Here is a 15,825-nt window from a genome sequence, read left to right on the forward strand (position 1 = left end):
ATTGTCAGTATTGGGAGTTTTAATATTTATACCTTTTATTGTAAATATATATATCTTTCTGAAAATATGTACCAAAACTAGAAGGAAAACTCTAGATAAATGAGGGAAGATACATCCAAATTTTATCTCATAAAACATAACCACTATAGCTGCCCTACCCTAAACTTTTCCCATGGTAAACAGCATGCAACTACTTTTTCCAAGCAGTCATCATTCCCTTCAATATACAAGATACAAAACAGGAAACCTTGTAAGTCTGGGCAAGATAAGACTGCTCTCAATCAGAACATTTATTCCCAGGGTTATAAGGGAAGGTTTTTACAAAGCCAAATGGTTCCTTCATAGTACTGAGGTAAATCCTATCCTTCCCCAACTCTACTCCCTAGCATCTTTCCACTGGGAAATCACCTTCTATTGCATCATATTTTCTGGTCAGTGTATTCTAGTCATCAGCTTCCAATCATAGGATTATCCCCCCACACTGAAACCCATGTTTTCAGAGGATGGAAAAGAGATAATATAGTAAAATATGAATGGCTCTGAATCATCAAAACTCAGTAGATGAGATGCCTAGAGCTTTCCTCTTTGCTATCTTTCCTGATGCCTGATTCTTCAGTTCTTCCTTTGATTCTGAAAATGTAGAATCAAAGTAAGCCAACTGTTTCTTCTGTTGCTCAACTTAGGCAAAGTTGGTCTCTGTGACTCAAAACAAATAATATCCTAATGATAAAGGAAAATAATTTCTCCTGGCAGCAAAACATATTCAGAGTCTCAATATAACTATAGATGGAGATGAATGGAAAGGTTTTCTAGCATTATTATTATAAATAAATGACAAAATATCATTTCTCTGCATAGGAAAGTATAGAGATCATTTACAAGAATATCATCCCTAGTGGTAGAAGTTGTATACTGCATAATTCTATGGACACATTTATTATACACAACATAAATGGCTTCCTCTACTGTTGTGTAGTGTACGGCCTATACAACTGAACACTGTGGGATACATTAAGTGTCTCTAATATGCCATGTACTAAATAAGGGGAAGGATACAACAGAGATAAATAAAATAGGCTTCTACTTGAAAGGCACAGAAGTGGATAAAACATATCACCTCTGTAATGTGATAAGGGTCCCAGGAGCAGTGAGCAAGAAGTCTGGGGAGTTATATTAAACACTGAATAATTCTATTCTTCAACTGCATTTGCCAGCAAACAAAAAGAGAAAGAAACACCCGAAACAGATGATACTGAATAAAATGGCAATGCAAAAAATTAAAGAACCACATAAAATCAAATCTTCACCTTAGGGTCAAGAATCACTAAGTGAAAAGTATATTCAGATGTAGGGGGAAAGAGATTTGGGGTGGTTTTTCTAAATATACAATACATCATATCATGATGCAAGAGGCTGCAACATGACTATTTGATTTATATAATGTGAAACATGGGACTTCATCTGTAATTAAATAACATGATAAAACTATGACAAATGCACTGCTTATTGTCAAGGGCATTTAGAATCCACCACACAGCCAATTTCTGTTCACTTAGCAAACAAATGAAAAAAGCACATTACAAAAAACAATCAAACAAACAAACAAACTCTAGTTCTTTCATTCAGAAACATTAGAAGTACCTCTCACTAAAACTGAAAAATAGTCAGCAGCATTATAAACCAAAGATCAGACTATAAGTCTTAATCTTCATTTCTCCAATAATCAACTTATTTGCAGAACACCAATGTATTCCTAATTCAAAATATTCAAATATTTATTTTATAAGATGGGGATAGAGATTATTTGCTGACTAGACCTTTGATCATGTGGATTCAAATTCTCTCATTTTTGGCTCATGTAGATTATGTGCGCCTGAAGTCTGCATCATAGAGTTTCATTATGTGAGTTTATAGAAATAATACTATTAGACTCTGGCAACTGGGAAAGCCAATAAATTCTGCCTAAGTTCTGATTTATGTTGAAAAAAATGAAATGTAGCCTTTAATTTCCAAGAACGAAGATGCAACTGAGAATGAGCCTCACTGTAGAGTTTAATAGTGCCTTGGGATATACCTATAAATGATTCATTCAAAAATTATTCTGTAATTTGTATTAAATCAAGTTATTTTTGCAATTTCTAGTTTTATTAAATTTTCTCTTACTTGCCAATGGCATTAGTTTGAAACTAACTTTCACATGTATTATACGTAAACTGAAAGCATTTCTGTAAATAGGAAAGGCAAAGCTATCATTAATAAAATTGAATTTTAAAGAGTATTTCCAAAGGGCATAAAGATGTATGCCTTCTCCCTGATTTCAATGAGAAATGTGAAAATTGCCCTAAGAAATCACAGAGTTGAGAGCTAAGAGAACATGTTTTGTGTTTTTGTTACTATGAACCCAGAAGCATAACTAGGTCAGCTTTAAACTATTTACTTTATTGTACTGCACAGGACAATTTAACAAATATATGACCTCAGATAGGTTTGGATTTGTAGAAGCATTATGTATTTTAGCTGACACCGAACTTGATCCCTGAGCTAAAATTTCTTCCTACTAATGTACACACACAACCCCCAACATTTACTAGTTATCTACAATGAGCATTTACTAACAACTGAGCCTGGTTCTGAGTTTAGTCTGTCAAATATGGATAAGAACATGCAATCCATGGAGATTAACATTTTTTCTTATGTTATTCTATTTTTCATAGTTTTCTTACAAAGCTAAATACCTGATCATCTTTACACTAACTAGAAAGGGATTTTTTTTCCTTTACTACATGAAGCACTCATTTAATCTTTATTAACCAAATGGTACCAGGTAACTTAGGAATAAAATATTCCCTTTAGTGGGGTGATTTTTCACTATTATGGCACTGGAAACAGAAATATGGAGAAAGGGTGATCCTCCACAGAAGACTTGTCCCACAAGTGAGTAAAGGGAGAACAGTTTGCCAGTATTTGTCAGTATTTTATATATGTGTACCCTTTGACAGAGCGAGTACTTTTTAATCTACCCTAAATAAATACTATTATAGCACATGTTTACAACCATATATAACCATATTTATAGAACATTTTCTCTAACAGCAAAAAATTAGAAAGTTCTATAAACAAATAAGTAGTTGAATAAATCAGAATACTTTTATGCAATATATAGTATGTCAGCTCTCTGCCCCCACAAATGATGCAGACCGATAGGAACGCATGAGTTTCCCATTGCTGCCATAACAGATTACCATGAACTTAGTGGCTTAAAACAACACAAATGTGTTATCTTGTCAGAAGTCAAGTACAGGTCTTAATGGGCCAAAATAAAAGTGTCATAGAGCTCTATTCCTTCTAGAGGCACCAGGGTATAATCTATGTCCTGGTCTTTTCCAGTTTCTAGACATTGCTGTCCTTCTTTGGCTTATGACCTGTTTTTGTCTCTTCAAAACTGGGTTTATAGCATCTTCCAGTCCTTCCCTGACTATGAACTTCTGCCTCCCTCTTCCTTATTTTAGGACTCTTGTGATTACACTGAACTCACTCAAATATGCCAGGATAATCTGCCCATCTCAAGATCCTTAATTTAATAACACTTGCAAAGTCCCTTTGCCATGTAACATGGCATATTCACTGGTTCTGGAGATTAGAAGGTGGATATTTAGGGAGGAGGAACATTATTCTGCCTTCCACAATAAATGACATAAAAATACTTGCCAGACATAATAGTAAAGTGAAAAAGCAAACAAACAGAGAAAACCGTGCAGAACATGAAACAATGTTCTTTACATACACACCAACTCTTAACATTGATTACCTTAGGGTTGGAGAGCGGGAGTAGAAGTTGGTAAAAGTTAATTTACTACGTAAATACTAAAGTGTTTCTTTTACTTTTACCATAAGAATATGCTTATAATATGACAATATATTTAAAAGTTATATTTAAACTTTTGCCATGAGAATATGCATTACTTGAAAAATAAAACCATATTAGGCTACATTTTCAAGAAATATATATATATAAATAAGCAAATGTTTGAAACAGACTTTTAAGGGAAAATATGGATTATAAAACAGTATGTAAAATGACTTCAACAACATAGATAATGTTCTGTTTCCTAAGTGGAGGGGTAAACAGGCAGTTGTTAATTTTATTATTCTTTATGCTCTTTGTATATATGAAACATATCACACTATGCTTTCTTCTTTTCCTTTTAGTAGAATTCCTGTGTTGCATAGCTAGGGAAAGCTAGCAACAAGGGAGACAATAATGAAGAGTGGTCAATTCAAGATGCTAGTTTTAAAGTTTTTCAACATTAAAAATGTTGGATGCAGAAAATTCTAAATCATTTTTTAGAGCTTTGAAAGAAAAAATGGCATTGGAAATAAGAAATAAAATTAATGCCACAATATATTTTGTTGGTGAGAAACAAAACTTGTATGTAGACTATGATCCCAATAATGTAAATCCATGTATTATATACATACATAGGAAATACAACTGATGAAATATACTTTAAAATGTTAACTATACTTTTCCTATGTAGTGGGCCTATAGGCTAATTTTTATCTTTATTCTTATACTTATCAATTTTCTGTAATAAATATATTGCATTTATAAGGGAAAATTATAAATCAGTAATCAAATTATGATTATCATCTTCTTTAGTCTCAGAAGCAATATTTCTCAAATCTATTACTGTTAAGAAGGAAGAAAGACTTGAACAATGCAGACGTTTAACCTAGACTCACCTCAAACCTTATAACCACAGGTCTCCTCCCCATCCATGCAAATCTTTCCATCCCTTCTCCCAACTTCAATTTACTACTCTTAACCAACTTTATTATAGTAAAACTTACAGAAAATACACACAAGTTAAATGAGAAGATAGGTGAATTTTGACAAATGAATAAATCGACATGTATTCAAAGCAATATATGCAATATTTCCACAACTACAGAAAGTTCCTTCTGCCTTTTTGCAGTCAGTTTTCCCAGCTTTAAAGCAGGTAACATTTGACACGACAGATGAATTTTGCCTATTCTCAAACTCTGTATAAGTGGAATCATCCTCTGATCGGTTTCTAATTTGGCTTTTTCACTCAGTATTTTTTTTTTTTTTTTTGAGGTGGAGTCTCACTCTGTCACCCAGGCTGGATTGCAGTGGTACAATCTCGATTCACTGCAACCTCCGCCTCACAAGTTCAAGTGATTCTCCTGCCTCACCCTCCTGAGTAGCTGGGATTACAGGCATGAGCCACCATGCCTGCCTAACTTTTGTATTTTTGGTAGAGACAGTGTTTTACCATGTTGACCAGGCTGGTCTTTAACTCCTGACCTCAAGTGATCTGCCTGCCTGCCTCGGCCTTCCAAACTGCTGGGATTATAGGTGTGAGCCACCACACCCGGCCTCAGTATAATGTTATTAAAACTCATCCATCCATTTGGTTGCATTTATCAGTAGTTTGATGAAGAGTATTCAATTGTATGAACACACAATACATTCACCTGTAGATGTATATTTATTTATAATTTTTGGCAATTATGAAAATTATGAAAAAAATTATGAAAGCTTCTATAAATTCTTAAGTTCATTTTTTTCTGTGAATGACATTTTTATTTTTCTTAAGTAAATATCTAGAAGCCGATGTGGGCTATATGGTAAGCAAATGTTTAACTTTATAGGAAACTACTCATTTTCCAATGTGGTTGAACCGTTTTATAATCCCACCAACAACTGAAGAGTGTTCCATATCCTCACCATCATTGAGTATTTTTAATTTTTATAACTGAAGCCTTTCAAGTGGGTGTGAATTTCATTTGCATTTTCCTGGGAATTAATGATGTTGAGTATCTCTTTATATGCTTACTGGAGATTCATATTTCTTCTTTCTTGTTATTTTTAAGAGGTTGACATATTTTTGTATTTGTATATGTGTGTATACACACATACCTGTAAACATTCTGGATACAAGTTCTTTGTTAGTATATGTATGGCAATTATTTTCTCAAATTCACAAAAGATGTGAACATCTTTTGAACAGGAAATGGTTTTCATTTTTAAAAATTCCAGATGATTGTTAGTATTTCTTGATTAGTACTTTTTTGTATCCTGTGTAAGAAACCATTGTCCTCCTCTTGTTCATGAAAATGTTCTTCTTTATTTTTTTACTACAATAGAGTTTTAGCTTTCATTTTTAATTCTATGATCCCTTTTGAATTAATTTTACACATGTTAAATGGGATTGATACTCATTTTTTTCACAGAGGTATCCAGATATTCTATTTGTACCATTTGATGTATTCTAATACCATTTGCTGAATAGATTATTTTTATAACTGAATTATGTTGGTAGCTTTATTAAAAATCAATTAACCATATATATGTGGGTTTATTTCTAGACCGTTTATTTTGCTTCATTGATTTGCATGACTTTGCCAAAACCATACTATCTTGATTTCCAAACTTTTAGAGTAAGTTTTGAAATCATATAGTGTAAGTCCATCCAATTTGTTCATATATATACATATATACATTTTCATTACTGTGACAGAATGGGAAGGTTTTGGGGTTTTTTTGTTTGTTTGTTTGAGACAGAGTCTTGTTCAGTTGCCCAGGGTGGAGTGCAGTAGCACAATCTTGGCTCACTGCAACTTTTGCCTCCTGGATTCAAGCGATTCTCATGGCTCAGCCTCCCAAGTAGCTGGGACTACAGGCATGCACCACCATGCCCAGTTAATTTTTGTAATTTTAGTAGATACGAGGTTTGTCACATTGGCCAGGCTGGTCTTGAATTCCTGGCCTCAGGCCATCTGCCCACCTCAGCCACCCTAAGTGCTGGGATTACAGGTGTGAGCCACCGCACCTGGCCTCAATTTGTTCTTATTTTTCAAAACTGTTTTGATTCTTCTAGGTCCTCTGCCTTTACAAATTAGTACTGGAGTCAGCTTGTCAATTTCTACAAAACATGCCTGCAAAGGTTGTTTCCTTGGGAGTATATTGAATCTATAAATCAATTTGGAGAAAAGTGGCATTTAATAATATTTAGTATTCCAATGAATTAATCTTTATTTAGATATTTAATTTCTCGTAACAGTGCTGTGTAGTTCTCGTTTTAGAGGTTTTACACATATTTTACTAAAATTGTTCTTAAGTATTTTATGGTTTTGGAAGTCACTATAAGTTTTTTCCAATTGTTCACTTCCAGTATACATAAACATAATTGGTTTTTGAAAACTGATTTTACATGATGTAGCCTTGAAAATCCAGTTACAAATTCTAGCAAATTTTTGCTAGATTTCTTAAAATATTCTTTGTACCATTTCACATCATCTGTGAATAAGAGACATTTTTCTTTATATTCCAAATATGTATGCTTTTCCTTTGTTTTTTTCTGCTTTACCACACTGGTTATGATCTTCAGTACAATATTGGATAGAAGTGGAAAGAGGAGACATCCTTACCTTGCTTTCAGTTGTAAGGAGAAAATGTTCAGTTTTCTCCTTTTGCTGTGATATTAGTTATAGACATGTTTTTTCATAGATACCCTTTCAGAGATTAAGATAGTACCTCAAGAACTCAGTAAGCATTTTTGGTTAATAGGATTTCTTTAGTTTACTTTCTTTCAGTACATTAGAAATGTTGTTTCATTGTCTTTTGAGCTTACTGTTTTTTTGGATGTGAAGTAAGTCATTTATTTGAACATTGTTCCTCCTGTTTAATGTTTCCTCTGCTCCCCTCAGTGCTCAGCCTGCTGGCTGACAGAAATTTTTCTGTTTTTCTTTGGTTTTCACCAACTTTCCTATGATATGCCTAGGTCCATATTTGTTGCTTTTCATCAAATTTGTGGAATTTTTTGCCATTATGTCTTCAAATAATTTTTCTTACCCATTCTTACTCTCTTCTTCTGAGACTCCAATTACAACTGCATTCATCTGCTAAATCCAACATCTAGGCTATCTCAAGGTCAGTTCTATTGACTAATTTTTCATTGACCATGGGTCACATTTTCATGTTTCTTTGCTTGACTAATTTTTATTATACTCTGGACATTGTGAATGATATACTTTTAGAGTGACTTGCTATTCTGTTATCTTCCTCTGAAGAGTGCTTAAAACTGTTTTAAGAGGCAGTTCACAATTACTAGCTCATCATCCTGCACTTAGATAAATTTGACTTTATTTTTTGGTAGGGAAGATTGATCAAAAATCCAAGATGATACCAAAGCCTCTGTAAATTGGTGGTATTCAACCTCTAAGCTCTGTCTCCCCTAAGGCTAAAAATGATGATAAGGTATCACAAGATTGTTCCACTCTTGTGCTTTGAATTTGCTCATTCCTAGTATCTTTTTAAATTTGGAACTCCATAGCAGCAATCCTGTGGTAAATTTGGGGCAGTCTCCTCTATCTGTTTATATTCAGACCAGCCATTGCCAAGTTCTCATGTGTGGTCAGCACATGTACTTCATGGCACCTCTCCATGCCTAAGACTTTTATCTCTGGTGTCCTCAGCAGGATCACTGTGCTCTACCTAGATTCTACCTTGCTACGCTAGTTAAGAAATTTTTCCCAGGGAAAAAGCTGAGTTGACTGCAAGGTTTGCATAATAAATTCCCCTTCTTTCAGGAATTGCAGTCTTACCTGTTCATTCTTCAATGACTAAAAGCAGTGACTTCTTATTTTCCAATATTATGATTGCTTATTGCAGCATATATATGTGGGTTTATTTCTAGACCGTTTATTTTGCTTCATTGATTTGCATGACTTTGCCAAAACCATACTATCTTGATTTCCAAACTTTTAGAGTAAGTTTTGAAATCATATAGTGTAAGTCCATCCAATTTGTTCATATATATACATATATACATTTTCATTACTGTGACAGAATGGGAAGGTTTTGGGGTTTTTTTGTTTGTTTGTTTGAGACAGAGTCTTGTTCAGTTGCCCAGGGTGGAGTGCAGTAGCACAATCTTGGCTCACTGCAACTTTTGCCTCCTGGATTCAAGCGATTCTCATGGCTCAGCCTCCCAAGTAGCTGGGACTACAGGCATGCACCACCATGCCCAGTTAATTTTTGTAATTTTAGTAGATACGAGGTTTGTCACATTGGCCAGGCTGGTCTTGAATTCCTGGCCTCAGGCCATCTGCCCACCTCAGCCACCCTAAGTGCTGGGATTACAGGTGTGAGCCACCGCACCTGGCCTCAATTTGTTCTTATTTTTCAAAACTGTTTTGATTCTTCTAGGTCCTCTGCCTTTACAAATTAGTACTGGAGTCAGCTTGTCAATTTCTACAAAACATGCCTGCAAAGGTTGTTTCCTTGGGAGTATATTGAATCTATAAATCAATTTGGAGAAAAGTGGCATTTAATAATATTTAGTATTCCAATGAATTAATCTTTATTTAGATATTTAATTTCTCGTAACAGTGCTGTGTAGTTCTCGTTTTAGAGGTTTTACACATATTTTACTAAAATTGTTCTTAAGTATTTTATGGTTTTGGAAGTCACTATAAGTTTTTTCCAATTGTTCACTTCCAGTATACATAAACATAATTGGTTTTTGAAAACTGATTTTACATGATGTAGCCTTGAAAATCCAGTTACAAATTCTAGCAAATTTTTGCTAGATTTCTTAAAATATTCTTTGTACCATTTCACATCATCTGTGAATAAGAGACATTTTTCTTTATATTCCAAATATGTATGCTTTTCCTTTGTTTTTTTCTGCTTTACCACACTGGTTATGATCTTCAGTACAATATTGGATAGAAGTGGAAAGAGGAGACATCCTTACCTTGCTTTCAGTTGTAAGGAGAAAATGTTCAGTTTTCTCCTTTTGCTGTGATATTAGTTATAGACATGTTTTTTCATAGATACCCTTTCAGAGATTAAGATAGTACCTCAAGAACTCAGTAAGCATTTTTGGTTAATAGGATTTCTTTAGTTTACTTTCTTTCAGTACATTAGAAATGTTGTTTCATTGTCTTTTGAGCTTACTGTTTTTTTGGATGTGAAGTAAGTCATTTATTTGAACATTGTTCCTCCTGTTTAATGTTTCCTCTGCTCCCCTCAGTGCTCAGCCTGCTGGCTGACAGAAATTTTTCTGTTTTTCTTTGGTTTTCACCAACTTTCCTATGATATGCCTAGGTCCATATTTGTTGCTTTTCATCAAATTTGTGGAATTTTTTGCCATTATGTCTTCAAATAATTTTTCTTACCCATTCTTACTCTCTTCTTCTGAGACTCCAATTACAACTGCATTCATCTGCTAAATCCAACATCTAGGCTATCTCAAGGTCAGTTCTATTGACTAATTTTTCATTGACCATGGGTCACATTTTCATGTTTCTTTGCTTGACTAATTTTTATTATACTCTGGACATTGTGAATGATATACTTTTAGAGTGACTTGCTATTCTGTTATCTTCCTCTGAAGAGTGCTTAAAACTGTTTTAAGAGGCAGTTCACAATTACTAGCTCATCATCCTGCACTTAGATAAATTTGACTTTATTTTTTGGTAGGGAAGATTGATCAAAAATCCAAGATGATACCAAAGCCTCTGTAAATTGGTGGTATTCAACCTCTAAGCTCTGTCTCCCCTAAGGCTAAAAATGATGATAAGGTATCACAAGATTGTTCCACTCTTGTGCTTTGAATTTGCTCATTCCTAGTATCTTTTTAAATTTGGAACTCCATAGCAGCAATCCTGTGGTAAATTTGGGGCAGTCTCCTCTATCTGTTTATATTCAGACCAGCCATTGCCAAGTTCTCATGTGTGGTCAGCACATGTACTTCATGGCACCTCTCCATGCCTAAGACTTTTATCTCTGGTGTCCTCAGCAGGATCACTGTGCTCTACCTAGATTCTACCTTGCTACGCTAGTTAAGAAATTTTTCCCAGGGAAAAAGCTGAGTTGACTGCAAGGTTTGCATAATAAATTCCCCTTCTTTCAGGAATTGCAGTCTTACCTGTTCATTCTCCAATGACTAAAAGCAGTGACTTCTTATTTTCCAATATTATGATTGCTTATTGCAGAAGCTCAATATCAGTTATACCTACTTAGCTGAAAGTAGAAGTCCAATTGTGTTCTTGCCTAGAGATTTTTCAACTTTATGAATTATTTGCCTTTAGTATTAATTATAAGAAATTGCAATGATTTCAATGATTTCATTTCAGAAAATCATATGTAATTACACTACTGTGCTTTCTGTGATGTGAAATGCTAACACTTTTGATGACTAAAATTAAATTGCTAGTTCACAATGAATTACTTATTTTTACCAACTTTAAGCAAGGCAAACCAATTATGTATGATTATTAAACATATTAATCATATAGAGCATATTGTTGCTCATTATTTCACTTACATTTATTTACATGTTATACTTAATGCTGTATTAAAAATATTTTTTAGTAGTACATTCACAATGTAGCTTATAATTAGTCAGAGACTTAATTGAAATTGTTTCTTGGAGCCAGAAAGGTTTTCAATTGCTGAATTTAACATATTAGGTTACTTTATATGGTGATGACTGAAAAACATACAGTCTAGATTCATAATTTTGAACTTACAACAAAATTCACCATAGTTTTAGCTTATCATTAATAACTATGCCTTTGAGCTAAAAAATTTAGGGTAATTTTTTAGAATTAACTAACCAAATGTTTTGTCAATATGCCATCCAATATTTAGCTGTTTACAAATCTGTTATTATAAATTGAGGGAGATGACTAATACCATTACGCCAAAATCATTTTTGAAACATGAAATCTGAAATAAAAACATTATCTATTAAGGGATTAATGGGATTAACAGTGCAGTAATTGAATTAGGAATGCCATTTAATTGGCTTTGGAAAACTTACCTTGTTATAAGTATAGCTGCATCCACTGAAGTCATGTCTTCCCCCCAGCTTGTTGACATCTCCAAATGTATATCATTCTTTTTGCCAAATTCTTCATGTTGCCACTTACAAAAACTCTCTAGCATTTTTTCTCCATGATGCCCAATATATAGATCTGGCTGCAAAATAACAGATTTCATCACAAGGCATATTATTCTTAGGTATATACAAAAGCAAAACAAAACAAACAAACAAACAAAAAACAAATAACAAAGGCACTCTTGAATTACTAAAGCAAACTGCTGACCATAACATTAATTAGAACCTGGAAGACATTCAGGTTTGATTTACTCTGAGCTTAAAAGCTTAAAGCGTTGTGAAGGGGTAATAACTACAAAATCTGTTTAATGGTATTCTGAAAAAGCAGAGAGGTTAAATTAATAATGTGGAACTTTTAGACTAAAATAACTTGTTGTTTCTACAACTTAAGAACAACATTTTCTATGTAGAACAACATTTTCTAAAGTGCCAGTTAAGCAGTATATCAAAATGATGCCATGGAATAGTTCCCATTTAAAATAAATAAAAAGTGTTAAAAGTACACATCTAAATAATAGAATAAAACTGTCATTTAAAATGACTTCTTAAAATTATACTTTGGAAAGTTAAGATTTGTTTTCAGGATTCTTGGAAACTAACAATATCCTATTTTTAAAATAAGATTGGGGTATTAACCAAAACTAAAGGCCAGTTTTATGTATACTTTAAGTGATTCAATGGGTATTTCCAGATTTTTAAGTACAACCTTAACATTCCCTTTACTTAAAAGTTTCTGAACAAAATTTCTCACCCATTTAATTTAATTAAAAACTCAAGACTTTCTTACTGGAGTTTCATGGAGCAGAATAAGCTTTATCACACGAAGATTGACCTGCACACCCAGACTCTTGTGTTGGAAAAGGTTAAAAACCTAAAAACAAATAAAAATAAAAATAAAAATCCTAAAATTAAACTGAAAGTCGTCTTAATTTTTCTCAAGGCCCGTACGTGGAGAAGTCTCAATTTATTTGAGAAATCTTAAAAAAAAAAAAAAAAAAAAAACGTACGAGCCCGGGCGACAAAGCAAAAAAAAAAAAAAAAAAAAAAAAAAAAAAAAAACTTGCAAAGCAAAGTAATTTTTTGTTACGTCAAACCCATGCTTTCAGAGATATTTCTACTTAGAAAAGACTGGTTGTTAGGCAGTGTTAATCTACCATATATCCCATTCTAGAAGAGTGCTCAGAAGGTAATGGAATATGGACAGAAAAATCTAAAGTGTAAAAAAACACTCTGTTCCCCAGGAAAACAGCCAAATGATAGCAAACATAGTAAAAAGTGGGACTATATTTATCATTACATCAGCCATTCTTAAATGGTAATTGACTTATAAATGGACATTTGCCTTCAACATTTATTTCTCTTTATTCTCATGTAAGAATCACTCTTCACTACAACCTTCTGATTCTTCCTTGAATGAGGTTTGCCCAACAGAGTATGAAATTAAGTCAAAGGATCAATTTGGTAAAAAACATCCCTCACATGATAGATACTAGGATTTTTTTTTTTTTTTTTTTTTTTTTTTTTTGGTAAAAGTTCCAAGGTAAGTAGGCAAATAATCCTTAAAGGAATATTGCATGAAATCTAAGAGGCGACGAGATACTAGGATTTCTACAATCAGAAGTCATCAACTCAAGTTAGTCACCTGTGATTTAGTTGGTTAAAATTTTAGCTCATCAACTAGAATCATATCTGACATTCATTTTACATACCTATATAATATCTCAGTGGATTACCAACATTCATTTTTATATCACATCATAATTAACCTATGGTCCTTTTGTGGGGCCATGTATATAAACATATATTAAAATATTCATGATAATTTCACCAAATTTATGCCTCTATCAAAATATCTTATCTACCCCATAAATACATACATCTACTATGTACCAACAAAATAAACAAATAAATACATAAATAAATGGGGCTGGAAATATTAAAAAAAAAAAAAAAGGAAAAGAACAGTACCAAAAAAAAGAGAGAAAAGAGTAACATAGAAAGAGGTTTGCCACATCAAAATTAACAAGAAGGGTGTTTTCTTTTTTACAATATGTGAATTTTTATTTTGATATTGCTTTTGAGATGGATCAACTTTGTATACCTAAGTATTTTTTTTAAGTGATGACAATAAGAGAAAGGAATAGTAACGAGTTAACTTTAAAGAACTTCATTATAAATACTCACACGTCTTCCTTAGAGTTTTCTTGAAAAAATTCCAAGCGCACTTTAAAGTTTGCCTACCATATTTAAGATGGTTAGAATGAATCTCCTGGCTGCATCTGCTCCATGATAGGAAACCATTGCTGGGTCTGCAACCACTACAGTCTCTATGTTGTATTCTTGAGGTAATTTGTATGAATATCGTTTCCCTCTTCCACTTTCTGCTATTTTTCTAGACCTAGGTCTTCCTTTATCTGCAACAGAGAATTGAAGTTTTCAATGCACCTTCATATTGACAAAGTGAATAATATTAAACATATTTAATAACGAGCAAAATCAAATAAGTTCCCGACGCACATAAAATCTTAAAGGGCATTTGGCTTTGAAGTATGACTTTAGAATGAGGCAGACTGAATTTCTCCCACTTATTAGCTCTGCCATTTTAGCAAACTAACATCACCCAGTCAGCCTGAGTTTCCTTATCTGTAAAATGGATAATAATAACACCGACCTTCCAGAGTTGTTGCTGGCTTATAATAAGATCACATTCGTTAGATTTCTAGCAAGGAGCTCCAATATAAACAAAATAACTCAATAAATAAAACACACTACAATCTTCTTTTTGACACCAATGGCAAAATAAAGGTCTAGTTGAAAGAAGTGCCTGAAGTGACTGCCCCACACATCGTAATTTCAGGCAGGTGCCCCTGATTACTAAATTACTATGCATGAATTACAAAGGATTCTGCTCCACTTTCCGTCAAGATCTTACAGAAGTTATAACTGCTGGGGAATATAGATTCCTCAAATGAAGCCAAATCAAAGCAGAAACCACAAACAAAAAACATGTATAGGTTTGCCTACATAAAAAGTAAGAACTTCCATTTATTAAAACATGTCACTATCACAGTGGAAGTCATGCCACCCTGTGAGAGGAGATAGTTCAATACTTTTCCAGAATAAAGAAACAAAGAGCTATTCTAAATCAATGACTGTCTAATTGAAAAATGGGCAGAACTTGAACAACCATTTCTCACAATAGGATATCTAAATGCCTAATTATCATGGGACAATGTCTAACATCACTGGTCTTCAAAGAAATACAAATTAAAACCAAAATACATTAAATAAATTAAAATCCCTGGAATAAGCTAAAATTAAAGACTCTGACTATATCAAGTGCTGACAAGACTGTGGGGACAAATAGAAGTACCATATGCATACATACTGAGAGATTAAACTGGGATAAACACTTTGAAAACCTAGTTTGCAGTGTCTAGTAAAGTTGAATATTTGCATATCCATTAATCAATGATCTAAAACATACAGCCATCAGAAATGCATACAAATCTCATGCACAAACTATTCAGAGTGGCACTATTTTTAAAATTCAAATAATCATCAATAGTATATGGATAAAGAAATGTTAGAATATTCATGTAATGGAATACTATATAGCAATGAAAAGGAACCAGCTGCTGTAACATGTGAAACTATGGAAGAACCTTACAAATAATGAGGTTCATCCACATAATACTGATGGAAAGAAGCCAAGTACAAAAGATTAGGTAGTATGATTCCATTTAAAGACACATCAAAACCTGGGAATAAATGCTCTTAAAAACCAACTCAGTGAATATCTTAGGGTTGGAGAAATTAGAGCCCGGGCATGGCACAAGGGAGAGATCTGCGGTGTTGTCATTTTCTTTTCCTTCTTTTTTTTTTTTTT

At 33.3% G+C, this 15,825-nt stretch overlaps 1 protein-coding gene across 1 annotated transcript in view; it reads right to left on the reverse strand.

Moving 5' to 3' along the window:
* Positions 1 to 15,825, reverse strand: part of ADAMTS19 (ADAM metallopeptidase with thrombospondin type 1 motif, 19) — a 293,732-nt gene that overhangs the window by 196,673 nt on the left and 81,234 nt on the right. The window contains exons 5-7 of the mRNA XM_011981215.1: positions 14,178 to 14,350; positions 12,724 to 12,807; positions 11,859 to 12,016 (exon numbers count right to left, since the gene is read on the reverse strand). Of these exons, the coding sequence (XP_011836605.1) occupies positions 11,859 to 12,016; positions 12,724 to 12,807; positions 14,178 to 14,350 (415 nt within the window). The remainder of the gene's footprint in view (positions 1 to 11,858; positions 12,017 to 12,723; positions 12,808 to 14,177; positions 14,351 to 15,825) is intronic.

Source organism: Mandrillus leucophaeus, unplaced genomic scaffold (genome assembly GCF_000951045.1).
Source record: "Mandrillus leucophaeus isolate KB7577 unplaced genomic scaffold, Mleu.le_1.0 Scaffold221, whole genome shotgun sequence".
NCBI lineage: Eukaryota > Metazoa > Chordata > Mammalia > Primates > Cercopithecidae > Mandrillus > Mandrillus leucophaeus.